General features: G+C 37.9%; 3 protein-coding genes across 8 annotated transcripts; 2 read left to right on the top strand and 1 right to left on the bottom strand.

Annotated features, from left to right (window-relative positions):
* The first annotated feature begins 381 nt into the window (after positions 1–381).
* Positions 382–9,529, top strand: LOC106379991. Of its 4 annotated transcripts, none has more exons than XR_007315569.1 (5): positions 382–600; positions 7,381–7,851; positions 7,936–8,022; positions 8,357–8,468; positions 8,702–9,529. XR_007315569.1 is itself a non-coding variant. In XM_048738377.1 (4 exons), the coding sequence occupies exons 2-3, from the start codon at positions 7,387–7,389 to the stop codon at positions 8,014–8,016; spliced, it is 546 nt and encodes a 181-aa protein (XP_048594334.1). In that variant the 5' UTR covers positions 382–600; positions 7,381–7,386; the 3' UTR covers positions 8,017–8,022; positions 8,357–9,529. The 4 variants fall into 4 exon arrangements, 2 of the variants coding, with proteins under 2 accessions (XP_048594334.1, XP_048594335.1); XR_007315570.1 differs by having other exon boundaries at positions 8,337–8,468; XM_048738377.1 differs by having other exon boundaries at positions 8,357–9,529.
* On the top strand, positions 9,306–13,348 carry LOC106347077. 3 transcript variants are annotated; one of them, XM_048738354.1, is made up of 7 exons: positions 9,306–9,512; positions 9,863–10,091; positions 10,197–10,601; positions 10,684–11,001; positions 11,081–11,418; positions 12,005–12,258; positions 12,581–13,348. In XM_048738354.1, exons 2-7 carry the CDS (start codon positions 9,901–9,903, stop codon positions 13,169–13,171), a joined length of 2,097 nt encoding a protein of 698 aa, XP_048594311.1. In that variant the 5' UTR covers positions 9,306–9,512; positions 9,863–9,900; the 3' UTR covers positions 13,172–13,348. The 3 variants fall into 3 exon arrangements, with proteins under 3 accessions (XP_048594311.1, XP_048594313.1, XP_048594308.1); XM_048738356.1 differs by having other exon boundaries at positions 9,340–9,512; positions 12,008–12,258; XM_048738351.1 differs by having other exon boundaries at positions 9,398–9,628; positions 9,851–10,091.
* LOC106366771 (VQ motif-containing protein 20-like) lies at positions 13,100–15,430 on the bottom strand. The gene has a single exon (XM_013806434.3). The coding sequence runs from the start codon at positions 15,087–15,089 to the stop codon at positions 14,226–14,228; it is 864 nt and encodes a 287-aa protein (XP_013661888.3). The 5' UTR covers positions 15,090–15,430; the 3' UTR covers positions 13,100–14,225.
* Between the last annotated feature and the right edge of the window lie 546 nt (positions 15,431–15,976).

The raw sequence follows: 15,976 nt of genomic DNA, 5'->3' as shown, positions 1-15,976 counted from the left end.
TGAATTACGTCAAAATCATTGTTGCTCTCTTCATTTATATTTGAAATATGGCTATCAGACCAATAAGCCCATAAAAAAAAGGCAGCGAGAGCGCAAAATAGCATAGTCAGTATTTCCTTGAAAAACAAATCAAAACTTTTTTTTTTTGCTTAAGAACAAATCAAATTTTATTCTATTTGAAAGATAAAATAAACAGATTATGTGGTTTTTATGAAAAGAATTTGGAGAAAAAGATATGTAATTGTATAATTGGTGGGGATGATATGTTATTATATGTATTTTTTTGACTCTATAATTAAGTTAACCAAACTATATTGTCCCTCCAAAAAATGTAATTCTTCTCTTTATGTTTTACCCTCCTCAACCTTAAACGAGTCGGAAGAAAAACAAACGATGGATCAAGTTACAGCGTTTCAATCGCTCCCCCAACTTTCTCTCTCCCCTAAAATAATTCGAACAAAGAGAATAAAAAGCAAACTTGTTGAGAATAAATACACAGCAGAGAAACTTTGAACCCAAAAAAAAAAAACGAAACTTTGAAGTTGCTCCAAAGGAAAGGAAAGCTCACCAGAAGAAATTGCAAAGAGAGGAGAAAAAAAGGGACTTTATTCTCAGACGCCCCTGGGACCTTTGAAAAGCTCTAACTTCTCCCATCATTAAAATATAATTTGTTTTCTATTTTTTTTTAAATACAAAAACGTGTTAAATACATATACAACCCTAACTAAATCAGATAATTACATAATCCAACCACCCAAACCCGACCCATCCAAACACATATGGGTATAACCCAGTTCATAAACTTAAACGATGCGTTTCAGTTTCTTCTCTCTTCTCTCTCTTTTTTTCGTGTTCTCCCCCCTTTTCTTTTGATTCCCAGAAACGACGACAAAGAGGCTCCCTCTTGTCTTCTCTCCAACAAAAACCCTAAATCGAGACTCATCGTTTCTTCTCCTTTCTTCTTCTTCCTCTGTTTTAATCAAGACTCTCAAATCGACATTCTTCATCTTTGTAAGTAATTTCTTAACCTTGATTTCGTTTTGTTTGATATTTATGTCAGATAAAAATTAGGGGAAATTGAAGATTAATTTGATTGAATGAATGGTTTTTAGATTACATAAAGTAATTATTCTGGATTGTACATGAATGTGTGTTGTTTGTGTTATTTTATTTTTGGATGTTCAGAGGAAGGAGGAGATAATGGCAGGCAAGCATGGAAGAAAAAAATCGACTCAGAAGAAAAGTGAGAACTCCACAAGAGCCCGAGAAAACGTTGCTCCTGTTGTAAAAGAGCATGTGGAAGAGCAATCTGACAGGAACAATAGTGATGATCTCTCTCCTGATCTGTGTGAACCCTCTGAGGTATAATATTATTTTGGTTTTACTAGAAAAGGAGAAATAAAAATCATGGTGAAGTTTTATTGAGCTATTGCATATAAAGTAATTGAGTTGTTTTGATTAACATCTTGTACAGAAAATAAAGGGTCGAAAAAGAAAGAATCCATCTAGTTTTTCCGGTGGAGTCTCCACTAGAACTAGAGCTAGAAAGGCAGTCTCAGATGAGAATGAGCCGGTTGGAGAAGATGTAGTCCATGAAGAGAGTACTCGAGTGAGAGAAAAGACTGCAGTTTCGCTCTCACTTGATTCTGAAAGTGAAGACATGTCTGCTGTATCATCTAAGGTAATTTTTTTTTGCAATTTATACTAATCATTGTTTGTGAGAAAGTATAATAGTTTTAGTAGTAATAAATGACTAATACATATATATATATATATATTATGGTTGCAGGCAAGGCAACCACCGCAGCCCCTTGAATTTTATTTCAAGAGCACTGAGTTTACGAAGACTTGCAAGATTCAGACCAAGTGCTCTGTGAAGGACACAGTCGACGTGATTAAGAAGCTGAAGGAGGAAGTTAAATGGTTCACAAGCCATCCTCAGTTTCGTCATTTCTTCCACATGCCTTCTGAAAAATACTTGAAGCTCCAAGCAATGTGGATGTTACTGATGCGCACCATTCGTACTGAAGAAGAAGAAGATGTTGCATGGTTTGGCGTGAATGGTGTGCCCATCCGCTATTCTATGAGGGAGCATGCCCTCATCTCTGGCTTAGACTGCCATGAGTATCCGAGGAAATATTTGAAGCTCGGGGGTACTAAGTTTGTAGATTATTACTTTGGTGGACTAAAGAAGATCACCATAACAGATGTGGAGCAGAAGTTGTTGTCTATGAAGACGGCATGTAATGATAGATTGAAGATGGCTGTTTTGTTCTTTCTTGGTCGGGTTATCAGAGGACAGGCAAAGGATACCGGACCAGTAGACCCGTTCATCTTAAGGGTTGTGGATGATTTGGAAGCTTGCAAAACATTTCCTTGGGGTCGTCTAACATTTGAGGATGCAGTAAAGAACATCAAGCATATGATGGAGCTTTTGAAGGGTGAAGTGCACCCGGCATGCGGCTTTCCTGGATTTGTAATTCCGTTACAGGTAAAGCATACAATTTAGTAAAATATTAGTTGTTTTATAACCAGAGATCTGATACTGTGACAATATTTGGGTAGGTTTTGGCTTTTGAGTGTATTCCTAAGCTGGGAAAAAAATTTAGACTCTCTGCAGACAGTCCCTGTGAAGATTGTCCTAGGATGTGCAAGAGCCGGTTTACCAAGAGTAGCATGAAGGGTTATCCTTTAGAAGATATATATACTGCTCTTGGAAAAACAAAGGTATATGTATATACTCTTTTTAGTAGAAACTAGAAGAATATAAACTGATCTTACTGCAAAAAAGAAAGCTAAAGCTGAGAAAAAGAAAGTTGATGGTGCACCTAAGAAGAGAGGCAGGCCGAAAAAGACTGCTGCTACATTGAAACCATGTACGCCGCTGCCGGAGAAGAGAAAAGGTGAACCATCACGGTGGGTGCAGTCTCCTTTCACTGAGGGAAAGACTGATGAGCTAGAAGTGCCAAAGAAGAAGCTTAAAACAAAGGCCTAAAATGTTTATGTTATGTATGTATTATTCAAGTTAGGATGTTATGTTTCTGCCTAAAATGCTTTTCTTGAACTTGTTAGGATGTTATGTTTCTGCTTTTGAATGTTATATTATGTTTCTGGTTGTGATATTTTTTTGGAAAATAGGTGTGGTAACTCGAAATTACAGGGAAAACTCTGCTCAAAAATTTAAAAAAATACTTCAAAATTTTGGAAAAATACTTCAAAAATTTGGGAATAATTAAAAACTATTTACATGTAAAATGCAAACCACATGTAAAACGAGCATGGATAAAAAGTGCACATGTAAAACGTGCAGCTCTCATATATTTTGATATTATATTTTGATTACACTTAGTAATTCTTGGTAAGCTTCAAGGACTTAGTAATACTACCTTACACATAGTAATTTTTTGAGAAATTTTACATTTATCTAGTAAAACCATGAGAAATTGTGCTTTTTAGTAGTAAAACCGATGCTTTTGCACTATGCTTATCATTAAACTAGACATTTTCATCAAATATTTGCCAGGAATACTTATTTTTTTAGTTTTCCTTACTATGGCCTAACCATTCATACACTAACAATAAAAGTTAAGAGAGATTTTTGGAAAACTGAAAAGAGTTTTTCTTAAACTGTTGAAATAATCATTAAAAATAGTCTTAATATATATTTACTAAGTAACTAGTCTACGAATTGATAATAATCATGAAAATATATTGATTCTATATACTAAACATAAATATTGCTACTAATACATATGTAGTCCAAATAACACTTAGTAATACTAGTAACCGTAGTAGTCCTAATAACACTTAGTAATACCAGTTATTCTAGTAGTCCAAATAACACTTAGTAATACCAATAACCATAGTAGTCCGAATAACACATAATAAAACCAGTATTTCTAGTACTCCAAATAACACATAGTTATATCAGTAATCCTAGTAGTCCAAATAACACAATCAAACACCTGAACCCGAAGCACTTCCACATTCAAAATATGCTGCCATACCTTCTCCTCTGGTTCTCCCCGTGCCTCTGGCTTTTCCTCTGCCACTCCCTTTGCCCCTTTTTCCTCTTCCACGAGATTCTCCTGCTGATGGAAACCTTGTTTGTTGTAGTCTTCCTTTCTTGACATCATAATCCGGAGGAAGTACTTTCAGTGCTCTAACTTCTTCTGGTATAACCCAATCAGACATATGAGGAACAGGATATATTGTCCTATGATAAGCCAAAGCCCATAGCTCAACCCAATAATACTTAGTACAATACTCAGATAAATGGAGTTCCCTTCCCGCTTTATCAGTCATGAATGTGGCAGCGGCTACAGCATGAACACATGGGTATTTGTCTTTATCAAATTGCTCACAGCTGCAAGTGAACATAGCCATATCAACGGTATAAACCTTCCCATCACTACCTTTCACACTGTACTCAAGATGGAAACTGTTTAACTCATCAACCTCAAGAAACCCTCCATCAACACATCTTTTGGACATTTCTGTTTCCACAATAGGCACAAGCTTTAGTGTAGGTGGTATCTCAGCTGCCTCTTTCCTATGTTTATTAAACCATTCAGCCATTTTTGCAATGATGACATCAAACATTGGTAGCAAGGTGAACTTTCTTGCTTCCTTAATTACACCATTAAAAGATTCCACTGAATTGGTGGTGTCAACATTGTACCTATCTCCTTCAAAGTAACATCTAGCCCATTTCCTCTCTTCAACATTTTTGTCAAGATACTCCGCTGCAGAAGGATACCTTCTGCGAAAAGCATCATAAAGGTTCAAGAACTCAGCCACTGTATAAGCGTGTGCGCACTCCATAAACTTAAATGCACAAGTGTCTCTGTGGTTACGGACGTGGCCTTTAACATTTTGAGACAAATGCCATATACAATACCCATGAGCGGCCTGAGGGAACACTGCACCTACTGCATTGATCAAGCTTTTGTTTCTATCTGAAAGAAATACCAATCCCGGGACATCTCCTATCACTGATTTCAACTGTTCCATAAACCACATCCAGCTATCATTTTTTTCACCATCTGCTACACCGAAAGCAATTGGGTAGGTGTGATGATCAGGATCCTGAGCAGCCGCAACAAATAGAACTCCACCATAAACATTCTTGAGGTGTGTTGCATCCACAATGAGGACTTTCCTCATCGCGCTGAACCCTTCTATGCTAGCTCCCAAGGCAAAAAACAGATACTTAAATTTGTTGGCCTCATCCACTACCACACGAGTTACAGTGTCAGGATTCGTCTTTTCGAGCATGTACATGTAACTGTGTAATAAAGAAAAGCTCTCTTCTGGACTTCCTCGCACTTCATTAGCAGCTTGTCTTCTTCCTCTCCATGCTGTTGGGTATGATACATGCACACCAATCCTACGATGAACCAAATCGACCAGAGTAGTGGGAACTGGTGTGTCAAAACTACCGGGATAATCTTGAGCCAACATAGCCGCAACGATTTGTGGTGTGCCTCTCCTTCTATTAGGCAGTGTTCTTGTCGTAACAACAGAACATGTATGCTGCTTGATGTAACTTCTAACCGTCCAACGATCTGAGTTCACTAGCTTTGCAACTCGCACAAACCACTTGCAGCCGTCTTTTGCTCCTCGGCATTTTATCACATACCTCACTCTGTCCGACTTAATTATGTCATACTCAAAACATTTCTGATGAGAAGCCGTCTGAATATGAACTTGTGCTTCCTCCTTAGATCTAAATTCTTGGTTTAAAACCAAATCCATACCATCATCCCGAGTCTTATAAACAACAGGTGTGACTTCAACTGATGGTCTTACTTCTGTATCTCCAAACACATGCTCATCTCTTTCGGTTAAATTCTCATGCATCGCAACGTCTTCGTAGAATGTGAGCACACCATCATTACCATCTCTCTCAGTACCATATTCATCAGTACCATATTCTTCACCACCCTCTGTATCAGGAGCCTCTCTATCAGTAGCATCTCTATCAGTAGCCTCTCTATCAGTAGTCTCTCTATCGGATAGACCGGCATAGGCATCAGTTTCATCATTATCTTCTAAAAGTTGCACTTCTTCATTCGTTTTGTATATATCATTGCTGAACTCCACATGTAGAACACTTCTACACTGCTCATGATTTACTTGCAGTAAATATCCAAACACGTCTTCATCATTCCAGATATATGATGGCTTGTTCGAATTCAACACCATTGGGAAGTAACTAATCCTCGCTTCCATCTTAGATTCATCTACCATGATCTTTCTGAAAATACGCTCAACCAAACAAGTGTATGTCACCTCCTCCACTGATTTTTTCAACACAATCGTGTGAATTTCATCTTCACCTTCACCATCTCCTGATATCCATTTTATTTCAGCCCCATCTTTCATATAATATCCCCCGTAATCAAAACAAATGATTGTGCAATGCGGATTTTGCATTTTTCCTGAAATAAAATGGAATTATCATAAAAATTATCAATATTAAGGCAAATATTTCATTCTCACACCCTACAGTCCTCTCTCGCTAATACTAGTTCTTTTAAATCTACAAACAAAGTAATACCAGTAATACTAGTAGAACTAGTAAACATAGTAGTATCAGTAATACCAGTAAATCTATTTTTTCTTAGTAAAACTAGTTATCTTTGTAATACCCAGAAATTGTCCTTCCACTAACTAATAAACTATTAAAGACGAATTTGTTCGGATATTTACTCTATCTTAATGAGATTAAAAGGAATTAACAAATAAAAATCATCAAAAACAGACTTAAATATATATATATATATATATATATATATATATATATATCTCCATCTAAAACCCATAAACATAGTTTCATGAGTACATTTTTAACATTACCTATCATATACACTACATTTAAATGATATTTTTTTAAACATTTAATCAGAAAAGTACATAAAATAACCTAATATCAACTAACACAGTATTCAAAATCGTCCTTAAAATCTCAAATTTTTCATGAAATCTTATATTTTAAACATTACCCATGATATATGCTATATTTAAATGATATTTCTTAAAAAAAATCATCAAAAACGAACTTTAAATACCTGTTTTAGAAGCTTCAAAATCGCCTATGGAAAATGAAGAAGAAGAGCTGTACGTACGAGGAGCAGTGGGAGAGTGAAGACATGTGGGGCCATCTTCAATTTCATTGGTTAAGGTTGTTTGTGGGCCATGATGGTGGTTGATTTATTTAATTCAAGATATAAATGTTATGAGGTGGATGATATATAATAAATAAATGGAAGGTTAGTTTAGGGTTTGCAAATACAAAAGGGTATTGAGAATAGAGAGGGGATATGGAGAATAGATATTTTCCAATAAGGGCGTCTGAGAATAAACTCCGAAAAAAAGAATCTTATGGAGTTCCCTCCGCCCCCGGAGAGATCAAAGCGCCTCCACAACTTCACCTTACCTTATCTCCGATGGGGTCACCAGAGATTCCTCAAGTGCGTCAAGCTCCCCCCTTCTTCTTCTCCCGATCACAGATCTCCCGCTGGAGACGGGAAGCTAAGGCTCGATCCACCAAAGGTCTCGACTTTGGGGAACGGAGGAGGAGGCGATGCAGCAGCAGCTCGGCCGTGGAATCTGAGGACGAGGAGAGCTGCTTGCAACGAGCCGGGAGATGAGGAGGCCACGAGGATCACTGGCGTCGTCGTCAAGAGAGGAGGTAGTCACGAAGGAGATTCATCGCCGCAGAAGAAATTGAAATTCTCTGTTTCTTTGTTGAGAGAAGAGATCGAAGATGATTTCACTGCCTTCGTTGGCAAAAAGCCTCCTCGTAGGCCCAAGAAGAGACCAAGAACTGTTCAGAAGCAAATGAATGTAAAAAAAAAGCTCCTCTCTCTCTCTCTCTCTCCCCCTCTATAACACAATTTGAATTTTCATTTGAATTTTCAATGGTTGCAGACTCTTTTCCCTGGATTGTGGTTAGCAGAAGAAGTAACAGCAGGCTCTTACGACGTCCCTGAGGCTGCTGCTGAAACATGATCAAAGGTTTGTCTACTTGCTTTCTTCTGTTTGGAGTCCCAAGACATTCTTCTTCCGTTGTAAAAAGGAAGAAAAAGAATGTAGCAATGTGCCCAGTTTTAGTGAATGAAGCCATTTTCACTTTTGGTCTCTTTAACGTTCTTCTGTTTGTTGTAAAAGAGAGAGAGACAACTGTTGTATTTCATTACCAAAGCTAATTTGTAATCTCAAGCTGTTTTTTTTGTTTGTTATCAAATAATGCAGCTCTCGGCAAACTTTCTTTGTTCCCTATTTAGTATTCTTGTTGCCTACTACTATATATGTTGCTAAGATTTATGCAGAATTTGATTGTGGTTCATAGAGAAATCCTGATGGTGATATCGTCGCCTCAAGGCTGGAAACTGGAGGTGTAACTTTAGGTGTTTGCTACAAGATGAAAACAGGAGGAACGCAAACTCGCGGGTCCTTTTCAGGTTTTGAATTTTTTCAACTTTTTACTGATAAGAGAAGCTTTCGGTGTTAATTACATTACATCAGTATCGTACATCAAAGACTGAGATAATGTGCGGTGTCGGAGCAAGGTCTTAGCATTGGATGATCTCTGAAGTTAGCACCTTGGAAGTTTCTTTGCTTGATGGAATGAATATGGGTATATGGTTGTTAGTTTAGGGTCTCTTTGTCTGATTGATACTGTTGTTTCTGGCAGGATGATGATGGAGATTATTTGATCAGGAATGACTGAGCTGTGTATCAAATCTAAATCATGACAAAAATGTACAATTATGACTGAGCTGTGTATCACATGATCTAAAGCTTTAATAATAATAAGGAATGATCGATCTAAGAAAAGCAATGAGGCAGAGTTTAGATACGGAATCAACATACACGATGAGTTTAATGTAACAGGAACATACACACTCCGTTGTATTTCTCTTGGTTTATAAAACTATTTTTGAGTCTTGTCTTTTGTGAAACAGTTTTTGCCATTTATAGAAGAAATCTATAAAACATACAACCTTATCTTCTTACCCAACTTAATATTCTCTCTCTCTATCAAAATCATTGAACCTCAAATTCTTCAAGGTGTCCTTTGAAGTCATTCTCTACACTGATTTTCACCTCGTCGTCTTCGATCCTCGTGGATTCTAGAAAAGGTTTTATCTTTTCCTGTTTCATTTGATCGGGATAAAGTTTACGACAACTAATCGTGAAAAGACACCTGTAGAGGGATAAGATTACTTCATATACGATAAAAGTCTTTTCTTTCAATCCGAACCGTTTAAATATGCTGACGTGTATCTGCTGACGTGGATAAAAACCACGTTTTGCAATCACGTGATTCGCGTGACCGTGTCTTAACGAGCGACCACCACCACCAAGGCGGAGAACAATTCGGGAAGGCCTTATTCTTACCGTCGCTCTCTCTCTCTTGTTTGCGTGTTGTCTTTTTGGATAAACCCTAGATCAAGTCAGAATCTGAGAGAGCCCTCCCCCATTGGAATACAGTTTCTCTCGAGGTATCAAGATTTTTTTTTAAAAAAGCCCTAAAATTGATCGTATCATTCGAGAACGAAGCGTCTGGATTGTGAGAGGGAAACACTCTTTATCTTTTCGAAAGCCTTAAAGATCTGAGGTTGGTTCTCTGAGATCATCATCTGATTAAATGCTCTTCCTGAAATAAAAAATAAAAAGAGTTAATTTTTCTGGAATAGTCAAAATCTCTGTTTTCTTTTTTTTTATTTCTCTCTGTAGATTTGAGGTGATTAGTCTTTCTTTTTAATTAGGAAAATGTTTTTATCAAAACCTACCCTCCAACCACCTTCAGCTGATAAAGTTTGCATTTAACTCAATTGAGTGATTGTTTCAGACAGAACAAGGTCGGTGGCTAAGGTAAGGCCAAGTTCTATGCCAATGTCGAGCAAAACCATGAACATGCTGGAAGGTTTGGTTAAAGACTCTTCTTTCAAATGGCTGCTCGGTAAACAAAGCTCCTTCGATGAAGAGATCGAAGAAATGGGAAGATCTCCATCTGCTGGCACCAACTGGATTCCTGAGCTCTCTCCTGTCGCCAATGTCGTTGTCCGCAGGTGTTCTAAGTACGTTCCCCTTCATCTCTCTATCTCACAAAGGTTGTCTTGTATGAATAATGTAGATAGGCTTCCATCAAATATAAGCTAGTTGTGTATATGCTATTGATGCAGGATACTTGGTGTTTCTGCAAATGACCTGAGAGATAGTTTCAAACAAGAGGCATCTGAATCTCTAAAGCAGCCTTCTCTATTTGCAAGGAACTTTCTAGAGTACTGTTGTTTCAGGGCACTTTCACTCTCTGTGGGAGTCACTGGTCATTTAGCTGATAAAAAGTTTCGTCGTTTAACTTTCGACATGATGTTTGTCTGGGAAGTCCCAGCTGTTGCTAGCCAGGCTTTGCTCAGTGTTGAAGAAGATGCAACAGTGAGTCTAGAAGCCTTCTCTCGGATAGCACCAGCTGTTCCTATCATAGCTGATGTGATTATATGTGAAAATCTGTTTGGTATGCTTACTTCTTCAACGGGTGGTCGGCTCCAGTTCTCTGTTTACGACAAGTACTTATGTGGACTTGAGAGGTAAAGTCTCTTATCCTTACAAGCCTAACTCATGTTTCTGGAATCACACTTTGTTGACAGTTCGTTTTTTTTTTGTTTATAGAGCAATAAAGAAGATGAGGACTCAGTCTGAATCATCTCTCCTCTCTGGTGTTCGACCAAGAAAGGAGAAGATTCTGGAAATAGACGGGACGGTTACTACACAACCAGTTCTCGAACATGTTGGAATGTCGACATGGCCAGGTCGCTTGATTCTAACAGACCATTCGCTATACTTTGAGGCCTTAAAGGTTGTCTCTTACGACAAACCAAAGCGGTATGACTTATCTGAAGATCTAAAGCAAATAGTTAAACCGGAGTTAACCGGTCCTTGGGGCACTCGGCTTTTCGACAAGGCCGTTTCTTACAAGTCTATCTCTCTGTAAGGCCATTGTACAAAACTGAAAAAAAAATGCTATGTTTTTTGGTGAATGACCCTTTTGTTGAATCTCTTTTCTTAGATCAGAACCAGTGGTGATGGAGTTCCCAGAGCTTAAAGGCCACACACGCCGTGATTACTGGCTCGCTGTTATACGAGAAGTGTTATACGTTCACAGATACATAAACAAGTACAAGATCGCTGGTTTGGCGAGAGACGAAGCGCTCTCGAAGGCTGTACTTGGGATCATACGTGTGCAAGCTATCCAAGAACTCAGTTTGACAAACTCCATGTGTTATGAAAATCTTCTCCCGTTTAATCTCTGTGATCAGCTTCCTGGTGGGGATCTGATTCTTGAGACGCTTGCTGAGATGTCTACTTCAAGAGAGCTTCATCGATCAAATAGATCCAAAGATACAGGTTTACACTACTTCTTAGGGCGGGGATTTTGAACCAAACTGAACTGAAATTTTTGGTTAGTTTGGTAAGGAGTTCAGTTGGATTCGGTAGGTTTTTTTTTAAAAAAAAATCGGTTTCGGTTCGGGTTTGGCAATTGTTTGGCAATTGGTCAGGAGTTCGGTTCGATTCGGTAGGTTTTTTTTAAAAAAAGTTTGGTTTTCGGTTAAGTTTGGCAATAGTTTAGTTCGGTTTCTTAACAAAAAAGAAACTATAACCAAACGAAAGCAAAAACCCGAATCCAACTAACTAAAATTTGAACTTAGCTAACCGAAATTAATGAACTTATCTGAAATTTTAACAAAATTTAAACCAAAATATAACCGAAATCAAAAGGTTTGATAGGAATTTTCAAAAATCAAACTAACCGAATACTGAACTGAACTTTATTTCGGGTTAATTCGGTACAATTTATGTTGAACCGACCTACCTCAACCCGCACACCTACTAGAATAATAAAAACTGATGGTATTTTTCTTGATAGTAACTAGGAGTGTGATTGTTGAAAGCGTGTGCACTTAATGTTTTATGTATATGCAATTTTATTTAGCAGGGACGTTACACTCCTCAGCTTCAGATATGGTTTCACAGCTGGGTTCGGTGTTTGGAGGGTCGAGTCCAAGGAGCAGAACGAGTGAGAAGACGAGTAGTCTTGTGGTGGGTGAAGTAGTGGTTGGAGATGTGAATCCATTAGAGAGAGCAGTGAAGGAGTCACGTAAGAACTACGAGAAGGTAGTGCTTGCACAAGAGACTGTTAATGGTGTCAAGATGGAGGGAATTGACACCAACCTAGCCGTCATGAAGGTAAAAAAAATCAAACAGTGTTTATCAACAATGTTCAGTAAATCGCTAGGCGAAAGTTAGTCGTTTTATATGGATAATTCATTAGCCGGCTGCCTAGACCGATTGTTTAAAAATGGTAGGAACTGATGTTTTCCTTTTTTTTTATTGCAAGTGACAACAGTGTTTATCAATGTTCAAAATGTTTATCAATGTTCAATAGATCGCTAGGCGGTAGTTACTCGTTTTATATGGGATAATTCATTAGGCAGCCGCCTAGACCGATTTTTAAAAATCGTTTCGTTTAGGACCGATTTTTTGAACTCCTGTTTTTTTTTTATTGCAGGAACTGATGCTTCCGGTAATGGAAACAGGGAACGTGGTTTTGTCTCTGTTGTATTGGGACGATCCTATGAAGTCTACTGTGTTCTGTCTCTTCTCCAGTTTAATAATTTGGAAAGGATGGCTTGTGTACGTCTTTGCTCTTGCATCTCTCTTCTCCGCAGTCTTCATGGTTCTCACAAGATGTTTCAGCAGAGGAAAGCTCACGGTCGAGCTGAAAGTAACCGCTCCTCCACCTATGAGCACGATGGAACAGCTTTTAGCAGTCCAGAACGGGATCTCGGAGCTGGAACAGAACATTCAAGACGGAAACATCATTCTCCTCAAGTTCCGAGCCTTACTATTCTCGCTTTTCCCTCAGGCTAGCGAGAAGTTTGCAGTTGCTATGGTGGTTGCAGCTACCATGTTGGCTTTTGTTCCAGGACGTTACTTGCTTTTACTGGTGTTTGTGGAGCTTTTCACAAGGTACTCGCCGCCAAGAAGAGCAAGCACCGAGCGGCTGATTAGGCGGTTGAGAGAGTGGTGGTTTAGTATACCGGCAGCTCCTGTGATCCTCCAACATGATGACAAGAACGAAACCAAGAAGAAAAAATGAGTAAGGGGATGTTTTTTTTTAATAGTTGCACAGTATGTATATGCTTATGTCTTCTATATTTACTGCATATATGTACATGTATGCATGGAAATTTTTTTCTCGTGCTTTTGTGTGTTATGAGTCAATATCGTGAGTTAAATCTTGAAATTAATAAAAGTATTTCCATGTTTGGGATAAGAGAGTTTGTAGCGGCTAGTTTTAGAGTATATCTGCCAGAAAAAAGATTTCACTCACATTATTCAACTTTTTTTTCCTTTTTTACCATCCATTGGTAAAGACAATTTTGAGAAAAAAATAGAATGATTTATTAAGTTATCAAAAATAGAAGAAAAAAACATAAAATTGAAAGATCGGACTAAAATGAAAAGATTGTTGTCAATGGCATTATGATGCCAAAGAATAAAAGACAAAACTAAGAAACTGATCACATCTTTTGTAAGATTGTTGTCAATGGCATGTTATGCCAAAGAATTAAAGACTAAACTAAGAAACTAATCATCTTTTGTTAATGAGTGAGTTGTGCATTTTCTTGAAGTTTCTCTGCCTCTTTGTGTAACTGGTTTGATGGGATCCCCTCGTCTTGTTGCGCTGTATGGGGTTAGGCTACTCTTTTATACTAAGTTATAGTAACTTAATATATATGTAAAATGACATCACATGTGTAATGGATTTCTCCAAAAAAAAAAAGTGTAATGGATTTCTCAAAAAAATATTTTAAGTATTCATCTCACTATTCTACATTCATTTTCTTTTTTTTTCTACATTTTTTATTTGTTTTATTGGTGAAAACCCCTTTAAGAAATTCCCAAATTGGGTGCTTTTAAAAGAGTCGCTTTTAAAATGACCTTAAAACAACATATGATCACATAAAGCATTATTTCGACTATAAAATAAACGTAAAGGGGATCACAACTAATGCCAAAATTTATTAGTTCATTCTCAAAACCTCCAATAAAATAAAAATAGAACAAAATTTATTTTCCTGAATAGGAAAAAAAATAAAAAAAAATCAAAAATGTATTTTTTTTTTTTGTTTTTGTTGATGAAAACAATGTCAAAAATCTCTAAACTCAGTTAAGCCATCAAACCCAGAAGAGGAAGAAGAAGAGAAAGAGCTCCTCATATTAGGCATGAAGTAAAGCGGATCATCAAAGTTAGCAAAGTTTTGATTCCCGCAAAGAAAATTATCAGCTGGATTCACCGGCAAAAGCGTCGAGAAGTAAGAGCTGTAGTTAATCCCATTGGTCCCATCGTACATGGACTGAGGAGGCGGTGGAGGTGGTGGCGGAGGATGAGGAAATGGAGAAACAGCCACCGCTGAATACGGTAGCGACGAGTTAACATGTCCATGCTCTCCTCCTCCTCCCATGTTCTCATCGGTTGTGATCACAGAGGACGATTCACTATCTTCGCAGATAGTAGTATTGCTGAAGAAAATCCCTTTCCCGTTAGCTCCTCCCGGACCTGAATAGGTTCTGTTGTAGCTGTTATGTCCACCACCACCACCGCCACCACCACCGCCGCCTCCACCGCAGCGAGTCCGGTTAACTTTTCTATCAACGGTGAGATCAGAGACACTCCGGTTGATTGATTTTCCTCCACGATCTGTTACCGCGCTGCTGCTACCGCCGGAATCTTCCTCGGAGTGAGACATTCCGGTGAGTTTCTGGACGAGAGCCATGAAATCTTTAGGATTGGTGTGTATAACTTTGGGCGTGTTCGTGTAGATGATCACCGGCTGGCGAGGCTTCGCGGCGGTAGAGGAGGAAGACGACGGCGAGGGTGGCTTTTTGATGACGTGGGAGTCTTTGTTTAGTTTTAGCAGCGGAGAAGGTGACGGAGGATATATGATTCCGACGCCGGAGTTGTCATTAGGCTCTCTCTTTAGGTGATGGTGGTCGTTGAACGTTGAGTTCATTTAATATTAAATAAATAAATTTGAAGAAGTGATGTTTTTGTTTAAACAAAGAAATGAATCATAACCAAAAATTTATTGAAAGTAAAACAAACTGACATTCGTATTAGTGTGTGTTGTGTGAGAGATGTTGAAGTGTGAAGGAAGAGTGGCTTTTATAACGTTCTTCTCTTGTCCCACGTGTATTCTGGCGCGTATTCTAAGTGGATGTATTAGGCCACGTGAGATTATTTATTTATCTTTGTGTAATTAGTTAATTTTAGTTAGGAATTTTTTATTTGAGGCTACCACAGTTAAGAAATATACGCCACTAGATTGCTGAAATCCAGGTGTAAACTTTAAAAAACGTGATGATAAGTAGATAATTAACCGAGAGATTTATGGATCTCATTGTTAGTCACATGTTTATTAATGTTTTTTCTTCTTCTTTTAATATCAGTCACATGTTTTTTTTATGGTTAGCTCAGTTATCTATAATGGTGGAACAAAGTTCGTTTTTGCTCCTTGAGGACAAGAAAAGAACCGAATCAACATTTAAGTTGAACCTAACTCTTGTCATCTATCATTTGAGGACAAGAAAAGATTTTCGTTTGAAATTCGACCCATTGACTTAATATTACTTACATAGAAGCACATCTCTTTGCTTGGATTGGTCTGTGTCTCAACTCTCAAGATTCTAGCTTATGTCTCACAACTCTTATCAGGCTATAAATATATGACCATGAAAAATTCAACAATGAAACATATGTGGATCTTGTCTATAAATGATGTGATGATACACTTATATTCATTCCTTGTTGGAAAATTTCAACTACGTTTTTGTGTGTGTGGGTGTAAGGGAAACCTCAGTTTAGTAGGCATGGTTCTTTCCAGCTGCAACTTCCATGTTT

Source organism: Brassica napus, chromosome A1 (assembly GCF_020379485.1).
Source record: "Brassica napus cultivar Da-Ae chromosome A1, Da-Ae, whole genome shotgun sequence".
In the NCBI taxonomy this organism is placed as follows: domain Eukaryota; kingdom Viridiplantae; phylum Streptophyta; class Magnoliopsida; order Brassicales; family Brassicaceae; genus Brassica; species Brassica napus.
This window is presented reverse-complemented; position numbering and strand designations above follow the sequence as displayed.